The sequence below is a fragment of the Gadus chalcogrammus genome, chromosome 10 (genome assembly GCF_026213295.1).
Source record: "Gadus chalcogrammus isolate NIFS_2021 chromosome 10, NIFS_Gcha_1.0, whole genome shotgun sequence".
In the NCBI taxonomy this organism is placed as follows: Eukaryota; Metazoa; Chordata; class Actinopteri; order Gadiformes; family Gadidae; genus Gadus; species Gadus chalcogrammus.
In genome coordinates, this window is record NC_079421.1 from 14,741,469 (window position 1) to 14,767,281 (window position 25,813).

At 48.3% G+C, this 25,813-nt stretch overlaps 3 protein-coding genes across 13 annotated transcripts in view; 2 read left to right on the forward strand and 1 right to left on the reverse strand.

Annotated features, from left to right (window-relative positions):
• Window positions 1–18,330, forward strand: part of ankhd1 (ankyrin repeat and KH domain containing 1) — a 30,794-nt gene extending 12,464 nt beyond the window's left edge. For 4 of the 10 annotated variants that reach the window (XM_056599870.1, XM_056599874.1, XM_056599873.1 and 1 more), the window contains exons 9-39: window positions 163–244; window positions 954–1,145; window positions 1,264–1,373; window positions 1,483–1,570; window positions 1,975–2,102; window positions 2,207–2,350; window positions 2,452–2,554; window positions 2,727–2,989; window positions 3,361–3,651; window positions 3,781–4,213; window positions 4,318–4,457; window positions 4,574–4,685; window positions 4,805–4,950; window positions 5,055–5,197; window positions 6,637–6,850; window positions 7,421–7,596; window positions 7,715–7,877; window positions 7,988–8,083; window positions 8,212–8,328; window positions 8,435–8,603; window positions 8,711–8,910; window positions 9,057–9,421; window positions 9,550–9,702; window positions 12,472–12,648; window positions 13,827–15,492; window positions 15,642–15,831; window positions 15,959–16,084; window positions 16,511–16,762; window positions 17,049–17,233; window positions 17,325–17,489; window positions 17,643–18,328. In XM_056599870.1, coding sequence (XP_056455845.1) covers window positions 163–244; window positions 954–1,145; window positions 1,264–1,373; window positions 1,483–1,570; window positions 1,975–2,102; window positions 2,207–2,350; window positions 2,452–2,554; window positions 2,727–2,989; window positions 3,361–3,651; window positions 3,781–4,213; window positions 4,318–4,457; window positions 4,574–4,685; window positions 4,805–4,950; window positions 5,055–5,197; window positions 6,637–6,850; window positions 7,421–7,596; window positions 7,715–7,877; window positions 7,988–8,083; window positions 8,212–8,328; window positions 8,435–8,603; window positions 8,711–8,910; window positions 9,057–9,421; window positions 9,550–9,702; window positions 12,472–12,648; window positions 13,827–15,492; window positions 15,642–15,831; window positions 15,959–16,084; window positions 16,511–16,762; window positions 17,049–17,233; window positions 17,325–17,489; window positions 17,643–17,702 — 6,849 coding nt within the window. In that variant the 3' untranslated portion in view covers window positions 17,703–18,328. Of the gene's footprint in view, window positions 1–162; window positions 245–953; window positions 1,146–1,263; window positions 1,374–1,482; window positions 1,571–1,974; window positions 2,103–2,206; window positions 2,351–2,451; window positions 2,555–2,726; window positions 2,990–3,360; window positions 3,652–3,780; window positions 4,214–4,317; window positions 4,458–4,573; window positions 4,686–4,804; window positions 4,951–5,054; window positions 5,198–6,636; window positions 6,851–7,420; window positions 7,597–7,714; window positions 7,878–7,987; window positions 8,084–8,211; window positions 8,329–8,434; window positions 8,604–8,710; window positions 8,911–9,056; window positions 9,422–9,549; window positions 9,703–12,471; window positions 12,649–13,826; window positions 15,493–15,641; window positions 15,832–15,958; window positions 16,085–16,510; window positions 16,763–17,048; window positions 17,234–17,324; window positions 17,490–17,642 lie in introns of all 10 variants that reach the window. The other 6 variants (XM_056599877.1, XM_056599869.1, XM_056599875.1 and 3 more) reach the window with 6 other exon arrangements.
• A 1,744-nt stretch (window positions 18,331–20,074) lies between these two features.
• On the forward strand, window positions 20,075–20,995 carry higd2a (HIG1 hypoxia inducible domain family, member 2A). Its single transcript, XM_056600866.1, has 2 exons — window positions 20,075–20,301; window positions 20,603–20,995. The coding sequence occupies exons 1-2, from the start codon at window positions 20,118–20,120 to the stop codon at window positions 20,767–20,769; spliced, it is 351 nt and encodes a 116-aa protein (XP_056456841.1). The 5' UTR covers window positions 20,075–20,117; the 3' UTR covers window positions 20,770–20,995.
• Window positions 20,996–21,089: 94 nt separating this feature from the next.
• On the reverse strand, window positions 21,090–25,796 carry cltb (clathrin, light chain B). Of its 2 annotated transcripts, XM_056600864.1 has the most exons (6): window positions 25,306–25,770; window positions 24,675–24,721; window positions 24,335–24,452; window positions 24,088–24,199; window positions 23,747–23,767; window positions 21,090–22,180 (listed from the first exon to the last, which is right to left on the reverse strand). In XM_056600864.1, the coding sequence occupies exons 1-6, from the start codon at window positions 25,460–25,462 to the stop codon at window positions 22,000–22,002; spliced, it is 636 nt and encodes a 211-aa protein (XP_056456839.1). In that variant the 5' UTR covers window positions 25,463–25,770; the 3' UTR covers window positions 21,090–21,999. The 2 variants fall into 2 exon arrangements, with proteins under 2 accessions (XP_056456839.1, XP_056456840.1); XM_056600865.1 differs by lacking the exon at window positions 23,747–23,767 and having other exon boundaries at window positions 21,091–22,180; window positions 25,306–25,796.
• Window positions 25,797–25,813: the final 17 nt, after the last annotated feature.

A 25,813-nucleotide genomic window follows, 5' to 3' on the forward strand; every position in this document is an offset into this window, starting at 1 on the left:
TCAAGTAAATTAAAATTAATAATGACATTATTTTCCTAAACATTGCAAGGGTGCTTTTCTAGATCAACATGTTTATGTATACATGTAAACAAGACGTTGCAGATCTCGTGCCTCCTGCCTCTAAGTAGTCTCACTGCTCACGGTGCTTGTGTTTGTGTGCAGGTGAACGATGAGGGCTACACACCGCTGATGGAAGCTGCAAGGGAGGGCCATGAGGAGATGGTGGCACTACTACTCGCTCAGGGTAAACACAAAACCCTTATGTGACACGCCACATTGTTGCGTAATCTACACTGTTGATTCTAAAGGGTTATCTTTGCATGTTAAGATTTTCTACTGTAAACTTATACGTAATTTTTGCATATATATCAGTGGAGGTCCGGAGTTTAACATCTCACCAATAAATGTGATTCTCAGTTTCATGTCCACATGTTGGCTTATTTATTCAAATGATTTAGTACATTGAGTACATCTGATAAGATATTGTTCTTGTAATCTTGGCACCCGTTTTCTAGTTTGTATACTGCACAGCAGTAATGACACGACGGTAATGAAATCTGATCGTCTTGGATAACAGGTCTAGGGCACACTGCGTTCTTAATAACTCGGATGGCACATGCTAGCTAGAGGTCCAACTTGACTAATGAGTGAATGCAGTTACGATTTATGAGTTAATTTATGTAGCCTAATTAAATGGAAGTACGCTTTCAGAGGAAGGCAAGCAAGGATGTCGTTAGTATGTATGGCCAGAACGGACTTCTTTCACTTCTTTTGAGGGAACTAATGACTGCTACATTTATGTATACAAAGTTAAAGTCACATTTTGTATCGCGACACATTGCTATTGACTGCACAACCGTCGGGTTGCAACTCTCCTGTCGCTATTCCCCCTTCCGTATATGGATGATCGAGGGTATAAAACTGACCAATTCTCCCTGTGCGTTGATCACCAGGTGCAAACATCAACGCCCAGACGGAGGAGACCCAGGAGACTGCTCTGACCCTGGCCTGCTGCGGAGGCTTCCTGGAGGTGGCCGACTTCCTCATTAAGGCCGGGGCTGACATCGAGCTGGGCTGCTCCACGCCCCTCATGGAGGCTGCGCAGGAGGGCCATCTGGAGCTGGTCAAATACCTTCTGACGGCAGGTGGGTACAGGCCAACAGGACCACGAGAACCATTGAAGAGCTCAGTTTCTGTAAATCCGAAGAAAGAAGAATCCACCCAGTGACCGCTCGCATGAATCTCACTTCCTCTGTCTCCCAGGGGCAAACGTTCACGCGACCACGGCGACGGGTGACACGGCTCTAACGTACGCATGTGAGAACGGACACACAGACGTGGCGGATGTACTGCTGCAGGCCGGAGCCAACCTGGTAACGCGTCAAGCCCTTTCATCTGTGCCTTGGTTTGTTGGTCCCTCTTTATTAGTTAGTGTTGTCTTTGGTTTGGGCTAACGTGTTGTCGTTGCTCTCTGTGGTCCAGGAACACGAGTCTGAAGGGGGAAGGACTCCCCTGATGAAGGCTGCCAGGGCGGGACACCTTTGCACAGTACAGTTCCTCATCAGTAAAGGTCAGCTGCTGGAACACGCCACAGAAGTGCATGCAAATCCATTACAATGAAGATTTAGTGTTAAGAGCTTATTGGGTTCAGGATGTTCCAGTTTAAATTATTTTACAACTGGTTTAATTTTAGAAGCCGGTCAGAACAGCGAGTTTGGAGATGGTGACCCCTGAATTTATCATTTAATAAATCATAATTTATTACTTATCTTTATTAAATTTTAATTGAACTTCCTCTGAGGGTATCATTACCTTATTGTTGCCAGTTTAGGAGTTCTCAAACAAAAAATGCTACATTTGGTTTTTGACCATTAAGAAGGTAAACCCTTCTGGTTATGAAGAGAGTCGATGCCGATCTCCTCGTTGTATTCACCGAGGGGCCGTTTTAACCCTGCTGTCCCCCTGTGTGTGTAGGTGCTAACGTGAACAGAGCCACGGCCAACAACGACCACACAGTGGTCTCTCTGGCCTGCGCTGGTGGACACCTAGCCGTGGTGGAGCTGCTGCTGGCACACGGTGCCGATCCCACCCACAGACTGAAGGTGACTGACGGACGCGTCTTTAAAGTGACTCGTAGCCGCCCATCTAAGGACCGGACGGGCTCTGGATGGCGCACCTTTTAAAACCGCGTGTGTCTCGCTTGCAGGACGGCTCCACCATGCTGATCGAAGCTGCTAAAGGAGGCCACACGAATGTGGTGTCCTACCTGTTGGACTATCCCAACAACATCCTGTCTGTCCCAGCGCCTGACCTCTCCCAACTCACGCCCCCCTCGCAAGACGCCTCTCAGGTAACCCCTGCCGTCCTTCCCCTTACAAGCCTCCAGTGCGAGAGCTGCTCTGTGGACTCTTTAGAAGGGCGGGGCTGATGACGCTTTCCCCTTTCGTTTAGGTTCCTCGTGTCCCATTCCAAGCTCTGGCCATGGTGGTGCCTCCCCAGGAGCCCGACAGAGCCCCATCAAACATCGCTACGCCTCCACCCGTCTCCAGCAAAGGTGACGAGCAAAAGCCCCTCTCTGCCATTTTCACCCTGAAGAACCTGAATTGTCCCGTTTGAATCCAGCCAATGCATTTCACGCGTCTCGGTAATCAATGCTGCCTCCATGAACTTCCGGTGCCCCACTGTGTCAATCCTAAACGTTTCACCCCCTGTGGTCTCCCCGTCAGGTGTGTCCAAACAGAGACAGGCTGCCCTCCAGCCCTCTTGCCCCAACACGATGGGCAGGGGGCCCGAGACGGAGCCCCTACCTCCCTTCCACTTGTGCCAGCCCCTGGAGTGCATCGTGGAGGAGACGGAGGGCAAGCTGAATGAGCTCGGCCAGAGGATCAGCGCCATTGAAAAGGCCCAGCTGCAGTCTCTTGAGCTCATTCAGGGGGAGCCTCTCACCAAAGACAAGATCGAGGAGTTGAAGAAGAGCAGAGAGGAGCAGGTAATATCCCCCTCCATGCGATGTAAAGCTAAAATACCAACCGTAGGCTTTTTTTTTTTTTAAGTTGATGTGAACATAGTAAATCTAAATATTGACAAAGAATCTAACTTAGTTATTTTCAAAAGGAGCTAAGCTAATGCACACATCTGGTGGTGGTTAGTGAGGTCCCCCCCTTCACTGTAAAGCGTCTTTGAGTGTCTAGAAAAGCGCTATATAAATTAAATTTATTATTATCTAATGGCGTTTATTTTACATAATATAATCCAAGTAAAGAATTACAGCCCTAGTCTGGCTAGACTAGGGCTAGGCTATGGCTCCAAATTAAAATGTCTGGGCGTTTGGAGATTGATATCTGGCTGCTGCCTGGTTAGGTGCAGAAGAAGAAGAAGATCCTGAAGGAGTTGCAGAAGGTTGAGCGCCAGCTGCAGCTCAAGACCCAGCAGCAGTTCACCAAAGAGTACATGGAGGCCAAGGGCCTGAAGGAGGAGCAGGAGGCGGGCCAGAGTCAGGGGCCTGGTCCGGGGCCCGGGAGCACCTCCACCGGCTCCCTCCCGATCCCAGCAGGGGCCCTAACGCACACCAGCTCAGACACGGACGAGGAGGCCAACCGGGACGGGGAGAAGGATGAGCTGGCGGTGGAGGATGAGGAGGAAGAGGAGGAGGTGAAGACCCATTGAGATATTATCCTGTTAAAAGGATAATATGTAAAAAACTACTTTGTATACGTTGAATGCCATTTTTTAAAGTGGTCGATGTAGCGGCATCCAATCTATGTTGTTTGTGGTTCCCAGGACGAGGAGGACGAGGAGGAAGAGGACGAGGATGACGACGAGGACGACGATGAAGAGGACGAGGGCTCAGACGAAGAGGTGGAGGGAGAAGACTACGCCAAACTGCCTCAGGTGGACACCATCCTCTACAGGGACGGGCAGCAGCCCCCCCTGCCGCCGTCGCCCGTGTCCCAGCCCCCTCCGCCCCCTCTCCAGACCGTCTTCGTTCCCATCCAGCCCCTGCCGGAGTACAACCCGGCGGACTACCCGGGCAGCACCAGCCCCGAGCTGCAGAGGGTGCTGGTCGGGCAGCACATGCTCGGCCAGCAGCCGCCGGGCCAGCAGCAGCTCGCCGGCCTGGGCGCCGGCATGCTGGCCCAGCAGGCTCCGGACGGTCTCATGGTGGCCACGCCCGCTCAGACGCTCACAGACACGCTCGACGACATCATGGCAGGTGGGTACGCGAGCCTCGCGGCCGTCGCCGGTGTGCGTCCGCCACACTGGGTCCGACGGGCTGGAAGTGACTGATTTGTGTGTTGTCCCGTTGTTGCGTTGCAGCGGTCAGCAGCCGTGTGCCCATGCTGAACACTACCACCTCGCCCACGCCCCTGTCACAGCCACCCACGCAGACGCCCGCTAACATCGCCTCCCCCCCCTCCGTACTGCCACTCTACCCTTCCGTTGACATCGACGCACACGTAAGCCGACACACCGCCGAGCACTCCAGAACCAATCCAGACGCGATGCATGTACCTGTGCATTACGAGTTACGGTGGCCGGTCCCCTCTCATCGCTTCCGTCTCTCCTCCTGCAGACGGAGAGCAACCACGACACCGCGTTGACGCTGGCCTGTGCCGGCGGCCACGAGGAGCTAGTGTCCGTCCTTATCGCCCGCGGAGCCAACATCGAGCACCGGGACAAGAAAGGTGAGCGTAAGAACGAGTATTCGTAGCAACGTCATGATAACGCACACGTTAATGCCGCGAAGGGCAATCAATTTCTACGTCACCATAATGTAAATCATGTGAACCACGCACCGTTCCAGGCTTCACGCCTCTCATCCTGGCCGCCACCGCTGGACACGTCGGCGTGGTGGAGGTCCTCCTGGACAAAGGGGGCGACATCGAGGCGCAGTCGGAGAGAACCAAAGACACGCCACTCTCCCTAGCGTGCTCGGGAGGACGCCAGGAGGTGAGTGTATCGGCGGAAACCTTAACATTTCAAGACCAGAAAGATAAAAAATGTCCCCGTATCGGTTTTCCCTGGTGGCCAACCGTGTGTCTTGCCCTGGTCAGGTGGTGGAGCTGCTGCTGCTGCGGGGAGCCAATAAGGAGCACCGTAACGTCTCAGACTACACTCCCCTCAGCCTGGCCGCATCTGGAGGCTACGTCAACATCATCAAGATACTCCTCAACGCCGGGGCGGAGATCAACTCGAGGTGAGGAACATGGACATATGAGATGTTGTGAGATTAACTCGAGGTGAGGAACATGGACATATGAGATATTATGAGATTAACTCGAGGAGAGGAACATGGACATATGAGATGTTCTGAGATTAACTCCAGGTGAGGAACATAAATAATATTACTGTGCCCTAAATGGTCTGAGTGGACCATGGAATTGAACAAGGAAATCTGAATTTACTACAAAAACTATTTGGATGTAGTGCAGTTTTCGTGTTTTGCTCTAGTTCATTCCAACAGAAATGGCTCCTCCAATGGTATAGAAACCTAACGTAACAAGAGATACCATGCAAGGAAATGTCGAAAGCAATGGTGTTGGTGCAAATACAGTTTAGTGGCATTTTCTAGCCATCCCATCGCGATATTACAGGTTCCGTTATACTGTAATAACTAATAAGGTAACTTTTAAGTCACTGGTTGTTACTTTTTCTCATATGGCGCGTTTCCACTGCAGGGTGCGGAACGGATCGGATCGCAAAGGTGCGGGTCGGGTCGCGTTTCCACTGCCAAAAGTGGGCGTGACCCGGACTTTGCCGTACCCGTTCCGGCCCCGTTCTCGGGACTCCTCCGTTGGGGTACCGCAAACGAGACCAGACGCCTGAAAGGGTCCCGAGAAATTCTAGCTACACCCCCCCTCCGTTGATTGGTCGACATAATCGTCACTTCCGGGCGACGCGGGGATAAAAACAAACAAACAGTAGCCTCGAGGTATTATTCTTTACAATTAACATGTCGCGTAAAAAGCTTGATTGGGCGAACAAAGAGGTGGAGACGTTCGTCTGCATTCTTGGGGAGGAAGACGTTGTTTACGATGTTTACGTAGCTGGCGCGGCGATCGACATCCGGCCTACCACCAAGGGTACTGTCGGCAGTGGAAACGCGACCTCGGAACTGAGCTGGGCTATACCGCCCCCTCCCTACCGCACCTTTGCGATCCGATCCGTTCCGCACCCTGCAGTGGAAACGCGGCAATAATCTTTCTTTAAGTCTGAAGCCATCAAAGAGATAAAGCCTCTTGGTATCGCCATGTCTCTTCTATTATTTAATAGCATAACACTTCTTTGCTGTCAGAACTCTGACACTGATACAGTGACGCTACTTATCCAGGAGCGACGCTGCGCCACTGCTGGATGCAATTGTTTTCCTATGCTTTTAATTTTTTACCTGCCAAATGTTCAAACCTAATTTGCTGGTGGCAGGTTTTCATTTTGGACCCTGACTTGATGCATGTAGGGGCAACACTGACATTCTAACTATTACCTGCTGCTCCTACCTATTACCTAAGGCCACCATCTACTCATAGCCTTCCTGCTCTGTTGGTATATTGTGTTTTGGGTCTATTTACAGACCTGTGTGAACCTGAACTTGCAGTAACTGAACTTGTCCTTCTTCCGCCTGCCCCCCTTCTTCAGGACTGGCAGTAAGCTTGGCATCTCCCCTCTGATGCTGGCGGCCATGAACGGCCACGTGCCCGCCGTGAAGCTGCTGCTGGACATGGGCTCAGACATCAACGCCCAGATCGAGACCAACCGCAACACGGCGCTCACGCTGGCCTGCTTCCAGGGCCGCGCCGAGGTGGTCAGCCTCCTGCTCGACCGCAAGGCCAACGTGGAGCATCGTGCTAAGGTGGGGCCCCCGTGAGATCTTGTGACACTTGAGATGTTTGCTTGGTGGATGGTTATCAATTATTAATCCATCGGCATAGGTTATCGATAATCTTTTTATAACGTTTCTTGATACTATTGGCTGAATGTTACAAATATGTGTGGATAACGACAAGTCAAGGTTGACTACTTTAAGCGCAAACCTAAAAAATCAAAAAGATAAACACGTGAGGAATGAAGCCTGGTTGGATGCAGGGCGGTTATTGTGTCTAACCGAGATCAACAAATCAAGATGAAATTATTATATCAAGATGAATTATGTTAATGCAGGATAACATAACAGCCTCAGTAATTGGCCCTAATGATGACTTGTCTTGCGCACAACCGTTTTTGAGTCGCGTGATCGGCCAATGAAATCAGAAAATCGTCCGATCAGGTGTTTTTTTTGGGGCGGTTATCGTCCACTCGCGTGTAATTAGGGCGTTTATCGTCCGATGGTGGCCAATCAATCGGTGCATCCCTAGTTTTGGCTGTCTTATGATCCGTCCATCCCCTGGCTGACCGGATCATCCTCACCGCTCTCTGCCTGCAGACTGGGCTCACCCCTCTTATGGAAGCTGCTTCGGGTGGTTACGCTGAGGTGGGCCGCGTGCTCCTGGATAAGGGAGCTGACGTCAACGCCCCGCCGGTCCCCTCGTCCAGAGACACGGCTCTGACCATCGCGGCGGACAAAGGCCACTATAAGTTCTGCGAGCTTCTCATCAACAGGTCGGTGCCATCAGATTACCCAAAATCAGCGATTATGTTTTTTCCCTTCATGGTCACGTCATGAAGCTGACTAGTGTGCCCTGCTAGCTCTACTTACTCTGTCCCCTCAACTTCACAGGGGTGCACACATCGACGTGCGCAACAAGAAAGGGAACACGCCCCTATGGCTGGCCGCCAACGGAGGTCATTTCGACGTGGTGCAGCTCTTGGTGCACGCCAACGCTGACGTGGACGCCGCCGACAACCGCAAGATCACCCCGCTCATGGCGGCCTTCCGCAAGGTGCCTGCACTAACCTTCATTTTAATGAGCCTCGCGGCGAACACGCTGTCATGTGAAGCAGCACTCGGGGGGGCCCTCTCTAACAGCCTGACTCTTGTCTCTTCTCCCAGGGCCACGTCAAGGTGGTGCAGTATCTGGTGAAGGAGGTCAACCAGTTTCCCTCAGACATCGAGTGCATGCGATATATCGCTACCATCGCTGACAAGGTGGGTGGGACGGGCGGGAATAATGTATAATACAATTATAAATTCATGGCTTAATGCATCCATGGCTAAATGGTTGTTTGTCGTGTACTAACTGTGTATAACCGAATGTGTTGGTTTGCCTGTTCCAGGAGCTGTTGAAGAAGTGCCACCAATGCATGGAAACCATCGTCAAAGCCAAAGACCAACAGGCAGCCGAGGCAAATAAGAACGCCAGCATCCTTCTCAAGGAGCTGGACTTGGAGAAGGTTAGTCCAAACAAACCTCTTTCAATCTCTGGCAAGCGGTGTGTTTCCCAAAAACAAAGGCAGGCATCAGTGCTCATCTTGCTCTCTGCTTTGTGTGGTCTTACAGTCCAGAGAGGAGAGCAAGAAGCAAGCTCTTGCTGTGAAGCGGGAGAAGCGCAAGGAGAAGCGCAAGAAGAAGAAGGAGGAGCAGAAGAGGAAGCAGGAGGAAGAGGAGGAGCTGAAGACGAAGGAGGAGTTCTTTGAGATGCAGGATCCAAAGGAGGACTCTGCTGAAGGTCCGAGCCTCCTCGTACCCCCAGTCTCACCCCTGTGCTTTTCCTGTGAAAAATGGTCAATCACCCCCGTTGCTGGGTTTTTAAACATGTTGTTTTTCTCCCTTCAGAAACAGAGGTGCCCATCGATCCTCCCAGTGCAACCACCACCACCACCATCGGTATATCCGCCACCTCCACCTCCTTCTCCGCCGCCTTCGGCAAGAAACGTCCCAGTGTCGCCACCACTCCGGGCACTAATCGCAAGACCAAGAAAAACAAGACCAAGGACTCCTCGCCCAACGAACCCATAATATTACAAGATCCGCAGGTACGCACTCCTTCATTGACTGCAGCCGGAGCCATAAAAACCGCCTGCAGTGTCAACAATCCACGCTGACTGTTGATCCTAAATAAAGGTTACCTTGACGCAACTGAAAGCAAAACCAACCCTGTCTTTCCTCTTCCCTCCACCAGGTGGCACTAGCGCAACACAAGGCCGACAAAAACAAGATCCACGGCGAGCCGCGGGGCGGAGGCGCCGCCGGCGGCAGCGACTCGGACCCCCTGGACAGCACCGACTGCGCCAGCGAGAGTAGCAGCAGCGGTGGCAAGAGCCAGGAGCTGAACTACCTCCCCGACCTCCCGTCGTCCGCCTCGTCTTCGTCTTCCTCTTCGTCTTCGTCCTCCTCCTGCTCGGCCCCCTCCCTCTCGGCACCGCTCCACTCCCAGGGCCCCATGCCCGGCCCGGAGAAGAGGCACTGCCCTCAGTTACACAGCAGCAGCATCAACAGCAAGGCCGACAACAAGGTCACCGTCTCAATCTCAAAGCCCACGCAGAGGTGAGTTACCGACGCACGCGCTCTGTCCTCTCCTCTTTGTCCCTATCTCTTGACTAATGTTACACGACTCCGGCTCCCTCCTCAGTGCTACATAGAGTGCTAATCTGGGGTTATTTTTTTCCCTCCAGAGCTCCGGACATGAGCGATTCGATTACCAGCTCCCTGCCCTCTCCGTTCAAGACCATGTCGCTGCCCGTCACCTCGCCCAACAGCAAGCTCAGCCTCACCAGCCCCAAGAGAGGGCAGAAGAGAGAAGAGGGCTGGAAGGAAGTGGTTCGAAGGTCAGTCGCCATTGTTTCACCCTCAAGAGTCACGCCCTGAGCAGTACGGCCAAACCCTTTTTAAGATCCAGTTACTTAAAAAGATATTTGCTTTTTAGGAACTGGATCTTCAATGTTCAAATTAGGGCTGTAACGATAGGCGTATCGAAACCGTAATCGCGACACTCAAAGCCACGAAACTGTCTCGCGGTGTGAGAAGGCAGAAGCGCGATATGCCCTTTCTCTCTCCGGTCAAATTGTCAGATTGAAATTTGCTAATAATTTGTCTAAATAATAGCCTGCTGACTGCGCCCCCTCTTATCGATGCCGTAAGTATGTGACGAGATGCCCTCTCTGTGATGACAGCTCTCCGTGGCTACGGAGGATTGCATTTCTCCACAGCCGTTGAAGTCCTCATATGCGATATGAACGACATTTATCCAGAGTCGGCCAAGCGTGAAAAAAATTGCCTGCGTGATCCCTGTCTGTATTGTTTTGTGTGATTTAACCGGCAGTTTGTCTGCTCATAGGTTGGAATGAAGCGGCCACCGATAATTGACAGGATGGGTATTTCATTCTACCGGACTCGTTCGCTTCTTCACTAGACACACACGCTACCGCTCGCTCTGCTCGCTCGTCCACTCACTCGCTGACGTCACTCACACACACGCATACTCACACTGACATTCTCGCGCACACACATACGCTACTCGTAACACTATGCCTCGTTATTGCGACGTTCATGTTGGACGTTCATGTCTTTTCCCTTCTATTGAAAGTTAGGCTATTAAACATGTTGCATTCTACACGGCCTGATTATGTCATTATTTAAGCTACATAGCCTAATAAGAAGCGCTAATAGGATATTTGACTAAACCAACCAAACTAGTTGAGGGTTTTTGCCTACCTGCAAGCATCCTCCAACTGCAATCTTTGGTTCTTTATTTATTAATTTAGCTATACTTTAATAGTATTCTTTCTGTTCAAATCTGTTCAGTGTTCCAAATTATTTGTTATTAGATATTACATTAAGTTAATTGGTATATAATAGAGCTGTCAAGCGATTAAAATATTTAATCGTGATTAATCGCATTAATGTCATAGTTAACTCACGATTAATCGCAAATTATTTTTCTATGCTAAATATCCCTTGATTTTTTTGTCCCATAATTCTTCTCATTTTAATTCTCTTATCAACATGGTGAAGTGCATCGGCTTGCCTTGGGCAAATGATTTTTTATTGATAACAACATTGGCATATACTGATCAAAACAGGACGATACAAAAAAAGAGCCTATACTGCAATTAAACGACTGCTTTGAACAAATGTCATTTGAACATAGCAGTCAGGCTACTGCTTCTATGTTTTGAGCCCAAGAAAAAAAAAAATATTTATTTTTTTATTTTTTTTAAATAAAATAATTGCGTTAATCACGAGATAATTTTTTTATCGCCGTTAAAATTGGTTTGCGTTAACGCCGTTAATAACGCGTTTAACTGACGGCTCTAGTATATAAGTGTTGTTTAAATAAAATGCTTTTTAAATTAAAAAAAATCGTGGGATGTATCGAACCGTGGGTCAAAAATCGTGATACAAACCGAATCATGAGTTGGTATATCGTTACAGCCCTAGTTCAATTTATGAAATATTTCATCACACTATTTATTGGAGGTTGCCGCCCTGTTGCCTCCTGTTGAGTGGTTTTTCAGGGTCCAAAAAACCTGTTTGAGCTTAGCATTATGGTGTCTTGACTTACTCAAAGCCTAGCTATTGAGTTAACATCATTTTATAAAATACTTTTTCCCAAAACCTCTATTTTTAACCAATTAAGGACAAGGAGGTTATATAAGCTGAACATGTATGTCTAGAATTGTAACATGAAAATGGGAATTGTATTTGTGTGTTAAGTGACAAGAAATTAAAATGACTATTGTAAACTGAATGAGTGAGCTTGAGACCCTTTCACAGTCTGTGGCCTAATGGTGCAAGTTGGCTTTCGAAACGTAAGATTGAAATTTGAATATAATGTTTAATGCAATATATAATTTCACATTTGAAAAGATTCTCCACTGATTGGTCTTTGAAATTACATTATCACACACAAGTTAATGTCACACAATGTAAGTCACCCACAATGTTAACTATAGGAAGTGGTGGCCTGTAGCCTAATCGGGCAAATTGGCACTCGGATCATAACCTTGTAATCAGGGGAAATTTGAAGATAACGTTTTAATGCGATATTATTTGACAAGTTTCTCCACTGATTTGTCTTTGAAATGACATTATCACACACTAGTTAATTTCATACAATGCAAGACCCCTGCTGTTGACTATAGGAAGTAGAGGGAGTGTCAGGCTCTATTATGTAAAAACCTTTGCACATTTGAATAGACGAATAAGGAATTACGAGGATTCATGTTTTTATTATACGATGGCTGTCATCGTTGATATTTAAGTTAGTTAGGACTGTCTCACTTTTATATGTAAGAATAGCCTTGGAAGAACAGTTAATCTATATAGCTTCGGTATTCTGGAGTTTTGTATACGCCGCTATACAAGTTGGCAACCCTAAAGACCGCCACCGTCCCGTCCCCTCCTTCCCTCGCAGCCTTTTTACCACCTCCACCCTTTGCCGTCTTGTAAATTCTGAAACACTAAATTCATGCCCTCACCGCCACAGTCTGTTAAAGGGTCAGTTTTTACAAGCCACGTAAAATAAGTAACTGCCTGGTGCCTCTTCACTTCCTATTTTTTAACACGTTTCACCATGTCTTCACACGTTCACGCAGCAAACCCCCGGGTGTGTGTCCCTCCAGGTCCAAGAAGCTCTCGGTGCCCGCCTCGGTGGTGTCCCGCATCATGGGCCGCGGCGGCTGCAACATCACGGCCATCCAGGACGTCACCGGGGCGCACATCGACGTGGACAAGCAGAAGGACAAGAACGGCGAGAGGATGATCACCATCAGGTAGGAGGGGGACGCCCACCGCTGAGCGATTAGGCTTAAGGCATGGAGCTGGGGGTTTGATTTATTTGACTCGCACTTGATTCAGTATGTATGAAAAGGCCTGAGAAATATCGGTCTGCATATGTCAGCCACAAGTGTTCAGATGTCTGACAGAAAATAGTACACAGGCTTATTCATTGCCACTGTTAAACATTCTGCCCACTAGAGGGCATTCTACCAAAGAACATTTCTAAGTCTTACTCTGCAGTAATTAAGGGTCTCTCTGTTGGCAATGACATTGGCAACTTTTATTGCATACAATTTATTATTAACTGCATTTTTTTTTTTTTTTTTTTTACAAACAAGATAACACTTTGTGCCGGGATTTTATGTATATTATTCAGGCAAATAAAAGGATTAAAAAACGAAATGCAGTAAATAATAGTACTTAAAAAATGTATGCAATCTACCATTACAATTATATAGGAAACACTGCTGAATATTAATCAAACATGGATAAACATGCCAGAGTAATCTGTTATTAGAAAGCTTGGTTGCCTACTATGCCAGCATGAGTACATTTACCTGTAAACTGTTCTGAATACATCCTTGGAAATAATTAGTGGGAGAAAGAGGAAAACATGGCAATTAATCTTTCTACAGAGTAGGCAATGATAAGAAACCAAGCTCGTCCTTTTGAATCACCACGCTCAAAGAGGTCAACTCAGGTAAAGGGGCTGGCTCTACTGGCTTCCCTGACATTCACCAGTTATATATAACTTTTAAATTCAATGTTAATTTAAAATGCTTCCACTTTGAAACGTGAAGTAGAACCATAGGCACACAGTTTAAGTGACCTGATTTGGAAAGTTGACTGGAAGGTTGCATGGCTTCACGTCATAAGTCTCAATTAACAACTGTAGGCCCAGCCAGGGCCACCTGGTGGTGAACACGTGTCATTTCATTTTGTCCAACTTTAACTTTGTTTAAAGCGATTGTGTCCAAGTCCAACACAATAGAGGCTTTGTAGAAAATGTGGTTGATCCAACTCTCCCATAGATATTTATTTTACCACAACTCCTGAAGTAAACACAAATGAAGGGACTTCTGAGCTAAGGTAGCTAGACCGTAGATCTCTGAATTGTAACAAGAGTTACATTTTATCTTTAATGCAACGTTTAATTTTATTCCCCCCCCAGAGGTGGCACGGAGTCTACAAGGCACGCGGTCCAGCTGATCAACGCTCTGATCCAAGACCCGGCCAAAGAGCTCGAGGATCTAATCCCCCGCAACCACATCCGGGCTCCGGGCTCCAAGAGCTCCTCTGTGCCCTTCGCCAGCGCCACAGGGGTCAACAGTGGCTCCGCCGGCGGCCCCAAGGGCCTGAGCTCCCTGGTCACGTCCACGGGCGTCTCTTTCCAGTCGTCTGCCGCCGCCGCCGCCGCCGCCGCAGCATCTTCTCAGGCGAGCGGCAAGATGGGCAAGGGGCTGTCGGGAGGAGTGAGGCAGCCCTTCCCCGTGTCCCTGCCGCTGGCCTACGCCCATCCCCAGCTGGCTCTGCTGGCCGCCCAGACCATGCACCAGATCAGGCATCCCCGACTGCCCATGGCCCAGTTCGGAGGCACCTTCTCGCCGGCGGCCAGCACATGGGGTCCCTTCCCCGTGCGGCCCGTGAGCCCCGGCAGCGCCAACAGCTCCCCCAAGCACAACGGCGGGAGCAGCGGCGCCGCCGGCCAGGCGCGCTCCGGCTCCGCGGCCCACGGCGAGCCCGGCTCGGTGGGCCTGCCCGCCGGCTCCGGCGTGCCCAACGCCCACTCGTCCCCGGCCCCGGGATCGCCCCACACGCCCAACCCCACGCCCTACAACCCGCAGCCCAGCGGGCCCACCCCTTCCTCCGTCAGAAAACAGCTCTTCGCCCCCGACGCCAAGCCTGCCGGCGTCAACCCCATCTCCGCCGCCGGGATGAGCGGCGGCAACGCGGCGCGCAGCCTGGGCTCTCCGGTGCACCACGCCGCGGCAACGCCCGGCGCCTCGCAGCCTCCCCTCGGGGTCGTCGCACAGCCCCTCCTCCAGGCGCCCAAGACGGAGTCCGGCGCCATGGGCCCCCAGGGGAAGGAGAAGCCCTCCCTGCCCCTGGAGCACCCGCCCATCTCGGCGAGCGACAGCATCAGCTCGGCGGCCTTCACGGCCCCCTCCATGGTCCTCCCGCCCAAACCCGAGCCCCGGCAGCACCTGGCACCGCCTCCGTCCTCTGTGGCGTCCTCAGAGGCCCCGCCGCCCCTCCTGCCGCCCCAGCAGCAGCAGGGCTCCCACCACCACACGGCTCCTGCCCCGGTCCTCTCGCACACCCACACGCACCCCAACAACACTGTACCCCACTTCTCCGCGCCGGCCCCCAGGGTCTCTCACCGCATGCAGCCTCCCGGGCAGTACTACTCCAACCAGGAGCAGCAGCAGCAACAACATCAGCAGCAACAACATCAGCAGCATCAGCAGGCCCAGCAGCAGCAGGCCCAGCAGCAGCAGGCCCAGCAGCAGCAGGCCCAGCAGCAGCAGGCCCAGCAGCAGCAGCAGCAGCAGCAGGCCCAGCAGCAGCAGCAGCAACAGCAGCAGCAGCAGCAGCAGCAGTCGGTGTTTGTTCCGCTCAATCCGCAGCAAGAGCCGCCTAAGCATACGCAGGGATCTCAGTCCAACCTGCCTCCCCAGGCTCCCGGCCCCCACCAGGTGTCCTCTAACCTGGGGATGATGAACGGCTCCCAGATGCAGCACGGCCCCAACCAAGGCAAGCAGCAGCAGCAGATGCCGCACAACTTCGGTCCAGCCGGCCTCTTCAACTTCAGCAGCATCTTCGACAACAACAACCAAGTGAGTGTCTGCTTCCTTTGGTCCAGAATGCATTTCACACTTGGCAATGGGACACTTAAAATTGTACAGTAGTCCAGTTAGGCCTTAAACCGCCTTCATGAGTTTTGTGTACTCATTTGTCTCCCCGCTGTTCTCTGACCTTCCTGCAGGTTGGGAACAACCAGGTGTGGGGCGCATGCCACCTGCCCGCCCGGTCGCCTCCAGAGCAGTCCTACTCGGCCCAGACGGCCTACATGGGCATGGGCCAGATGGAGAGCATGATGCCTCCCCCACAACAGGATGGCTCCAAGGCCCCCGGCTATCGCTCGGCGTCCCAGAGGATGGTCAACAGCCCCATCGGTAATGATCCGGAGCCGCCCACGACTGGCCCATACCGGCTGAGAACACAAAGGTCTTCAGTTGACTGAAGGCTGCTTCTGCTCAGGCTGATGTTGATGTGTGTGTGTGTGTGTGTGTGTTCCTCCAGCGTTGACCAGCTATGCCACCAGTATCTCTGGAAGCCCTGTGTTCCTGCATGGGCATACAGGGGTGGGCGCACCTTCGTTCAGCAGACAGCACTTCTCCCCGCACCCCTGGAGTGCCGCCACGTCAGGTATGTGTCCTCCCTATTACGCTCCACACTTCACATTGCCTCATACACCTTAGATGTCATATTTTAGTATTTGCTACAGGTCAACCTCCTAAGATGGCGCAATTTGATTGGGTTCGCTATCTCGGGATATTGGGCAATATCCCATGATTGAGACCTCAAACTCGGGATATTGCGTGACAGTCGCGATAATAAAAACAAATAACCCGCCAGTAAAAACAAAAAAATCCCGGCAAAAAGTGTTCTTGTTTATTTTTGGAGTGTTCACGTGTAGTATATACCTCAGGCTCCGTGGATAGTGGGGAATAGCCCCCTCGAAATTTTGGATACGATTAGTCGAGCACAACAGCGAGGCATCGATGGACACCAAAAGCCTTACTATGGCTGTGCACTCACTATATCTACTCACGCCTCTACCTCCTCCCCCAGGCGAGTCTCCGGTGCCCCCCCCCTCCACAGTGTCGTCCTCGGCCCTCTCTGCGTCCTCCGTGAACCCCCCTCCCCAGCCTAAGCAAGGGAACTCCTCGCAACAGGACCGCAAGGTCCCCCCGCCCATCGGCACAGAGCGGCTGGCCCGGATCAGGCAGACGGGCTCGGTCAACACTCCCCTGCTCACCACCAGCTACACGGCGTCGGTGGGGCAGGGCGGCATCTGGTCCTTTGGTGTGGGAAGCGCTTCAGGTGAGAGGAGGAGCTTGTATGATGTTGGTGCTTAGAGTATGAGTCGATTGGGTTTAGCAAGGCTTGAGCGATTTAATAAAAGGAAATATATATTTGCCGGACTTTCATAGTCTCTCGGATTGATAGCCTTGTAATGCCATAATTTAGATCAGTCAGGTAAATGTTTGATTATAGCCTTTCTAACAAACTTCGACCCTGATCCGTCAATATGCCTAAAATTCCTATTATGCCGTTTTATGAGACTTTGAGATTGATTGAAGCTGGCCTTGTGCGTTCCCTGTCACAGAGGCCATGTCTGGCTGGTCCCAGCCCCTCATGAGCAGCCACATGATGCACCCCCAGCTGCAGGCTGAGCAGTCAGCATTCTCCCAGCACCAGCCCATGGAGCAGGACGACACTGGCATTGCAAACCCTGCCAACAGCTACCACCAGCCCCAGCACATAGCCAACAGCTACATGGACTTCCCGAAGGTAACTGTTGTACACACAACCATCAGACTGAAACTATCACAATGGAATTGAGTGGTTATTCATGACGTTTTTTACCGATGTGGTACCTTAGGGAATGCCCATGTCGATGTATGGAGGAACCATGCTGCCCCCCCATCCAACGATGGCCGAGGGGCCGGGGGGACCCATGTACAATGGCCTGCACGCCGGTGACCCGGCATGGAGCCCCATTATCAAGGTGGTCCCAAACAACGCAGACAACTCCGACCAGCAGCAGGTAAAGTCCCTTTATATGCTTGGTTAACAGAGCCTGTTTTATTACTGCAGTGAGTCACTGAGTCTATTTAATGATGTTTATGATCTTCGCCATAACATTCAATCTCTCATCCGGCTCCTCGCTCTCTCTCCCTCTCTCTCTCCCACAATGCAGGTGTGGCCCGGTACCTGGGCGCCTCACGTGGGCAACGTTCACCTGAACCACGTCAATTAAGATGGGGCGTCGACGGCAATCAAATGCACAAACGCATGATCCACAGTGCAAAACATGAAAATTCTGAACTGACAACAAAAGATCGACTTAAGACAAATATAAAATAAAAAATACGATTTTGCAAGAGATGTTAACTTTAGTAGACGAGAGAGTGCAGAGCAGTGGCTGATGGATTGGAGGAATTAGTTCTTGACACCATTCTTTGATGTGCCTATCTCGAATAAGAAAAATATAACATGTTGGTGCGAGGGCCGTTAACAAGGGGTCCCGACGATGTCTGCAAACAAAACATGCGTGATCACTTGTTCAACAGGATCCATTCTCTGCGTAGTTTAGCGATTTTGACTTAAAACCCACATTACACCATTCTCTGGCTGCAGAGGGGCTCAACGTGACGTACCTATTTAAACTCAGCCCAGAACTAGATGATGATTACCTAAAGAGCGAAAGAAATCAGAACCTTTTAGAGTGGTAAAAACATGTATACTTGTTTACATACTAAAAAGGGTTAAAATGAGAGTAAATTTCATGTCGTATAGTGGCTCTACTTTATGTAGCCTGTATTAATGTGAAATATTTACCTTAATATTCAATAAAAAGATTGAAAAGTAATCATGTGTTCTCTTTTATTCAACTCTGGGGCACCTATTTTTTTTATTGAACCAATCGGATGAATATCATTTATTTTAAATACTTTTTTAAGGCTGAACTTTCGAAGATCCTTAACCACTTTAGGTTTTTAATTCTGATTTATTTTCCAGTCCCGTCATGACAGCAAAGGTGTTGCTTATGCTTGGGTTTATTGAAATAAATCGAATGACCTTTTTAGTCTAGTGCACCAGACAGATGAGATACTTCTATTTACTAAATAATATTCAGTATACTGTTGCACTCATCTAATGCAATTAATATTTGCACACACAAACTGATTGAATATAGATGGATAGTAAAGTAGTGAAGTATATCAGCTCCAAGGATGGAGAATGTAATGGAGAACAAGCACTTCAGTCAGTTGACCCCTGAGCCCATCTGGATGCACCCCTCCAAGAATAATCGAGCAATGAGTGGTCAGTTCTTCGCCAAGTAGCGCCAACCCGTGGCACAAACAAGGACACGGTGGATCTAAGATAATTACTTTGTTGGCAAGGACAACAAGGTAGTGACCTCAATAGTAGACGCCGTCATGGCTGGAAATCTTGTTGCACTAGACTACCATTTCCTATCTCTCTGGGGGAAAAGGCCCTGTTCAGACACTGGCAGATACAGTCTGGGTCGACAGACAAACTCGACAATTCCCTACAAGGAGAGACTGCAGGAGCTAGGGGCCAGAGCCTTGTTTGTGGACCTGGGGTCATTACTGGTGTCCCACTTCCCTGACAGCCAACAAAAGGAGATTGCGACTCGGTAAACTGTGATTACAGTAACTTCAACTCAAGACGATAATAATAGGGTAGATGCTAGTACATGCATAGATAAGCCATTCCAATATTAGCATGCATGAAGGGGTGGATAAATAGTCCCAGCTAATTTCAAATGTATTTAATAATTTAAAAGGTCCAGCTGGGCATGGAGTTTTACTGGCCCCTGAAAAGAGGCTGAACGAGGCCTTGCCCAGCTTTGTAGCTTACAAGGGAGGGCTTCATGGTGGAGGATCCCAAGGTCACCCTGCTGGCCTGTTCGCTCCTAGCAACAGAGGTGCCGGACCTGCTGAAGCCCTTTGAGCCTCACTGACGACGTTGAGTTAATATGAAACACCTTTATTAATATAGCACTCTTCCTTCCATTTGCTAAATGTTAATTAACTAAGTCCTTACAAATGAAAAAAATAAATAACATTAACAGCGTGAAAGAGATGACGTCCCTGTAAGGAGGCACCATTCAATAAGCTTTAGGAGGAAATCGTCCAAGCCCCTGTGAAGGTCATCCATCTCCAATTCTAGTGTGATGACATAGACGATGAACAAATCACACAGGCCACGAAATTGTGTTTCTTTCAACCCATGAATCTCCACACACACTATTAAATGATTGATGATGAATTATATAATTAATTAAATAAATAAATATATAAATAAATAATTGCGTATGAATTATAGAACAACGGGCTGACCTGCAGATTAAGTAAGGATTGTTATTCCTGTTCAACCAAAATAGTGCCAAGTAAGCGATATCAGACAACGGACAACGATTTTAGTTAGCTATTGCCACACCTGGTGCCAAAAACAAGTTCATCACATGGACACACGGAACGATCTATTTTTTATAGGATTTCTTACAAGTGTTGCAATATATATATATATATATGAATAAAAGAAAATAAGTGATCGCGCATCATTGGACAATTTTTCTATTTCCATTTGGGTCCTTCAGTCGTGGGAACATATTACGTCACATCCGGAAACATCCAAGACAGTCATGGCTGCTGCGTCTACTCCCGCGGTCGTCAATTCACCAATAACACAGCAATCGGGGGGAATGCCGTTTGATTTTTCCAAGCCTCCGGTTATTGAAGGGTTTACACCAGTGTCGAGGCGAAAGGACGAGACGTTCAAGGAAAAACTGCTCCGAAAAACAAAAGAAAATCCATTCGTCCCCATAGGTGAGTTGCATAAACTCAATCAGCTGGCTGGTGACTACGCCAGTGAACTACCGAAGCAGACTCTTTTGGTCATTCAACTAAAGTACAATGTGTGCTGCGCGATCAAAGTTGGTTTTCTGACAACAGCATCTTCTGGTAACTGGTTAAACACATTACGTGGATACATATTTGTGTATATTCTACGGTGTGGTAGTGTGTATGGGTTTAATGAATTTACCTTGTTTTAATTTAATTTCATCTCAAAGTGACATTGACTTTTCTTTGTCCTGTACCGTAAGTAACCTGGTGTCTTCTCTCCCAGGTTGTCTTGGAACAGCCGGAGCCCTAGCGTATGGACTCCGTGCTTTTCATCAAGGCAAAACCAGGCAGTCCCAGATGTTGATGAGAGGGCGAATCTTTGCTCAAGGCTTTACTGTATTTGCCATAATATTTGGAGTTGTTGCAACTCAGCTGAAACCCAAGCAATGAAGGGAACAAAGTATATGCCAAGGCCTATGAATATATAGAGATCAAGTTAATTCTATCACTATTAACGGATGTAAATAGAATCTACTGATACATGAATGTTGTTAAATAAACCAAATGGTTTGGAACGACTTCATCCTTCACAATTGATCAAATGTTAATTGCTTTTTGTAATAAATTTGCAACATTAAAATCTATATGCAATAGAATTGTCTGCATTCCGTTATTACATCAGTTTCAGAAAATATGAATAAACAGCTTAGGTTTTCCGTAAGAGCTCTTGATAGAATGCAACACCATTGAGAGCAGCGTGGGATGGCCTGTTAGTGTGACTCAGTAAATTAAACGTCAAATGTGATTCCGTCATTTTTATTCTTTCCAGTTCGCTTAAAATAGTTTTTCCCCCTCAGTAATCATAATGGCCATATAGGCAACATGTTAAACATGACTACATAGGCTGTTCTACTGAAATAAACATTTACATTGCTCTTAAAATTACATTTTAACTTAGTGTTGGACAAAACATTTTCAATTAAGTTGGTTGAATCCAATGAAAACCCCTTTAAGAATGCAAATTATTGTTGAAGATTGTGTACATGTTGTGAAAACCCTTGCTGCATTTCTAATCAAATATTAACATGTTTTTGACTCAAAACAAAAACGGTAACAGTAGCAGGTCAGAATTAAAAAGGCCACATGCTTGGATCGTTTACATTTCTCGAGATTTGAAACGTAATTCGGGAATCCAGACAGCAAATTATAACAGCATGTTATGTTTTTCTTTCCCAACAGGCAGAACTGGTTACAATCTATTTCCTGTATGGTTGACTTAACCTCAATAAAAATTAATTGACCTAAAATGCTAATTTATAAAAAAAAAAACACGGCACATCAAAATTGGCAAAAGCATGCGGTCAATTAACATAGTAACTTTGTTAAATGCAAGGGCAAAGTAAAAGGAGAACTTTATACAGTAACAATATTTACTTCAGTATAGCTATGGTAAGCTAAAGGATGACCACCCAAATTGAACAGACTTCTATCTTCTCTCCCATTCCAGCGAGGTGTCATTCATCAACAATTTTGTAACATACCGGTCTGCTTTTCAAAATGTTATAAATATCAGGAAAACGCCTCAAAAGTTATGCAGGATATACATTTGTGTGATGCTAACTCAATAAAAAAAAAGCGAAAATCAAAAAAAGGCATTGTTAAATGGATGAAATGAGTGCACTAGCGAACGAGTGGCGTCTGTTTGAGGGAGATGAGGACCGAGCGCATTCGAGACACGTCCTTCGCCTGCTTGTTGGTCTTGGGGTTGAAGTCACAGAGGCGGGCCACCCGCTCCCACTCGGTCCCTAGGGCTCCGGTGTCTCCTCCGTCACTCTCCGCCATCAGAGCCTCCTCTGAGGCTCTGCCAGACACACGGGAACAGAAAAGAGATGTAAGTGAAGGCTTATGATGGGAGAAACGGATTATCATTTGAACATACTATAAGGGTGCACTCACACTAGGCCATCTGGCCGTGGCCGTTTTCACACCTAACCGTGCTCAAATCTGCCAGTGTAAGTGTGGCCAGTCTGGACAGGCCAGGCCAATTTGGCCACTTGGGAGAGGTGTGCTGCTACGGTACGGGCCGCCGCGGTACAGATGCTAATGAGCCGACACGCGCACACGCACGGCTACGCAACCTGAGCTGGATGACGTATAGTCCATGTGACGACCATGGACATAATAAAGGCGACGAGCCTTCTTCCCCAATAAACGGTAAACATGGCGTCAAGCGGTTCAACTGTTGGTTCACGTTGGTCCCATAGAGAAGTCGAGTGTCTGTTAGCCATTTGGGCATTTCGGCTCCAAATAAGCAACAGACTCAGCAAAGTGCGAACTGTGTTCTCTGTGTTGTTGTCCATTGTTGTTAAAACTCTGACTGTCGGCAGACTTTATTATGGTCCATGCAGCGGACGCTTGGTGATGACGTGTTACGACGTGATGACATATGTACAAGAGCTTACCGTGGCCAGGCCACAGTTGCGATGGCCAACGGCCACGGCCAGATGGCCTAGTGTGAGTGCAGGCCAGAGAACAATGGGGCCAGTTGAGCATGGTTAGGTGTGAAAACGGCCACGGCCAGATGGCCTAGTGTGAGTCCACCCTAATACACCTTATGATGAAAAGTCCCCTCATGCAATTCTTGCAAATGCTCATGAGAAAGCCCATTGGCTCAAAAGGATTTTTATGATGCTTTAAGATAACAGTAAATGCAGTACAACATGACTTTTGGAGACATGCATCCAGCGAACAAGGGGACTAGTGAGTACTAGGAACTAGGGAGTACTAGTAACTAAAAGGTTTTTGGTTCTAATACAACATAAAAGCAACAGGAATTTCTAAACCTACACAAAGCCTATAACATCAGCGTTGGGCTGTTTGTAGAAAGCCTTGTCGGCAATCCTAGTGCGTAGGCAAGGCAGAGAAAGCAGAAGGAAAAGGAGACAGGAAAACAGTAAGTGTATACAAACAACAAAAGCAATTAAGGGCAAGCTTGAAGGTTATTTTAAGGAAATGAGAGAAGCATCACTGATGAGATGAGTCTAGAAGCACATGACGCAGAACAGTGTCCTGGCTGTTGGTTAAAAGGGCCGGAAGGTGGATAGACAAAAGGTGTTAAACCTGCTATTTGTAGTATGAGTATCTGCATGCATCTTTCCAATTATGTTTTGAAATGACAATATCTCGAATGGATGACCCCCAAAGTCAGCTACATTGGACTAAATTGTATTGTGAAAGGTAGAAATTAAAGGTTTACATTCACTGTAATCATACACTCCACTCCCTTTCAGCCAAAGGCCTTCCTGTTTGTTATCCTGCTCATTTTGGTTATGTAAACATCAGCCTAGTAAGATCTCATCGCGGTATTTCTCTCAGTGCTTCGAATGGAAGCAGCGGAAACTGGTTTGGACTAGGTGCAGAGTGATACCGTGCAAGACTTGGGCAGAGTCTGTTGGAAAGTTTGAGGAAAAGGAGAGGTTAGTTTAATGTGCAGGAAGAATTGAGAATGGGAAAATGTTGAAAGAAATAAAAACACATAAAAGACCTAACATATCACAGAAAACTCAGATAACTCTCAGAGAGTGAAGATAACCGCAAATGAATGCTAGGATTTGGTCAGAGTAGAAGAATAAAATCCTTCCAACACATTTCACACAATATTGAATCATGTTCTCATTAACCTTTCGATATAACCATCGGCAGGTATCCAATAAATGAATTTGCCTTCACACCTGTCCGAAGAGCAGGTGACCCATAAGGGCTTCTTACCTGTTGTTCGCCTTGTTCTTCTCCATCTGCTCATTCTGGTGCACGTGCCACTCCTCCAGCTCCTTCTTGGCCTTCTCCTTCCACTCCGCCTCAGCCGTCTTGGAGGCTGAGTCTTATTGAAGAGCAAGAGGAGAGACCCACGTTAGCATGTGATGCCGTGTTTGTCTACAAGAGGGTGTGAGACGGGTCAGTATCCAATATTGACTGCAATGTAAAAATATCAGCAGATCTGCTGTGTTTTCTCTACCGAGCTCTTCGAGGCGGTCCTTCTGTTCCTCCCTCCACTTGCGTAGGCTTTCCGGCTCCTGCCTCAGCTGATCGACCTGAGCGATGGCTGCATAGCTGTCAGTTGGGCCATTGGACTCCTGTTAGGGATGTGCGGGGAAATGTCATGTACTCCTCTGCATCATCAGCAATCAATCACTGCTTAGTGAATAAATTGAGCACTCACTTGCATATTTTCCGAGTTATAATAAGCACTATTGTATTGGAGCATGTCATGAATTATTTAAACGGATTTTAAGATCAACATCTTGGAGGAAAGGGAAAAGCAGGTTGTAGTTATATTTAAAAGAAAACAAACTTACCGGGAACATATCCCCGTTGACTATGGCAGGTTCCTCTCCAAAACCGTCTAAAAGATAGAAACAAGCGTATCTTTAGAGACAATTTACAATCCAGGTTGTTTTCAGGTAATAAGAAGTTCCGCAACTGTCACTTTGAGAGATGTGTATTTTCTTTGGGGGCAAAAAAAATGTAGATGCACCTGTTTGGTCACTGATGACGTGACATGGCAAATGCCTCCCCCTTTAAACAGGCTTTTTTCTTTATAGTACCCGGAAGAGAAACCATTTATCAAGAATTATGTTTAAACCATACGTTCTTATTGCATATAACACGATTTGAGGGACGTGTACACAGCGGTTGAGATCTATTCACAATGGATGATAGAGTGTCAAACTAGGTCGCCGCTAGCAAGCAAGCTAACGTGCTAACACGTATCACCTTAGGCGAGCTAGCGCCAGTATAGCTACCATCTGATAGTGCTGTCAAAATGTAACGTTACCACATAACAACACGGGGAACAACATTTCTAAATGTATTCATGTCACTACCACCATGCCAATTCAACCCATCGGTAGTTTAGCAGCCCGGCGTCAGTCAGGGCTTCCTAAAGCTAAGTGACTTGTGAGCTAACGCTAGCTTCACAACACGGACCGTAGAGGGGCTCCTGGGGAGGCTGCTCGCCGTCGGTTCCTTCCAGGGCTCCGAACCCATCGTCGTCATTCTCGATCACCGCGATTTCGTTCTCCTGCTGAGCCAGGAAAGCGGCGGCAGGGTCCTCCTCGGTGGTGTGCACTCCGTTGTCAGCCATCTTTTCCACACAAGTGAAGTTTGTAGTCCAGTTGGACACCAGCTAGGCGCGGTGAGCAGGGCGATCCCACGGACTGTTGAAGGACTAATAAGTGCACACAATTGTAATAAAAAAAAGACCGATGTATATATATGCACTAGATACTAGACACAAATGGTGTGACTTTGAAGAGGTGTGAAGATTGTATATGATAAGCCACCACGGTCTGGTATGTATTGGGTTATAATCCTGAGTGATGATTCATGATTTCTTCACTCGCTCAACCAGTCTGGAGTCAAGTGATGGAGCAGGACGCCCACTCCGCCTGACTCTGTCTCCATCTGCTGGTGGAAAGAGGTCAACGCAATAACT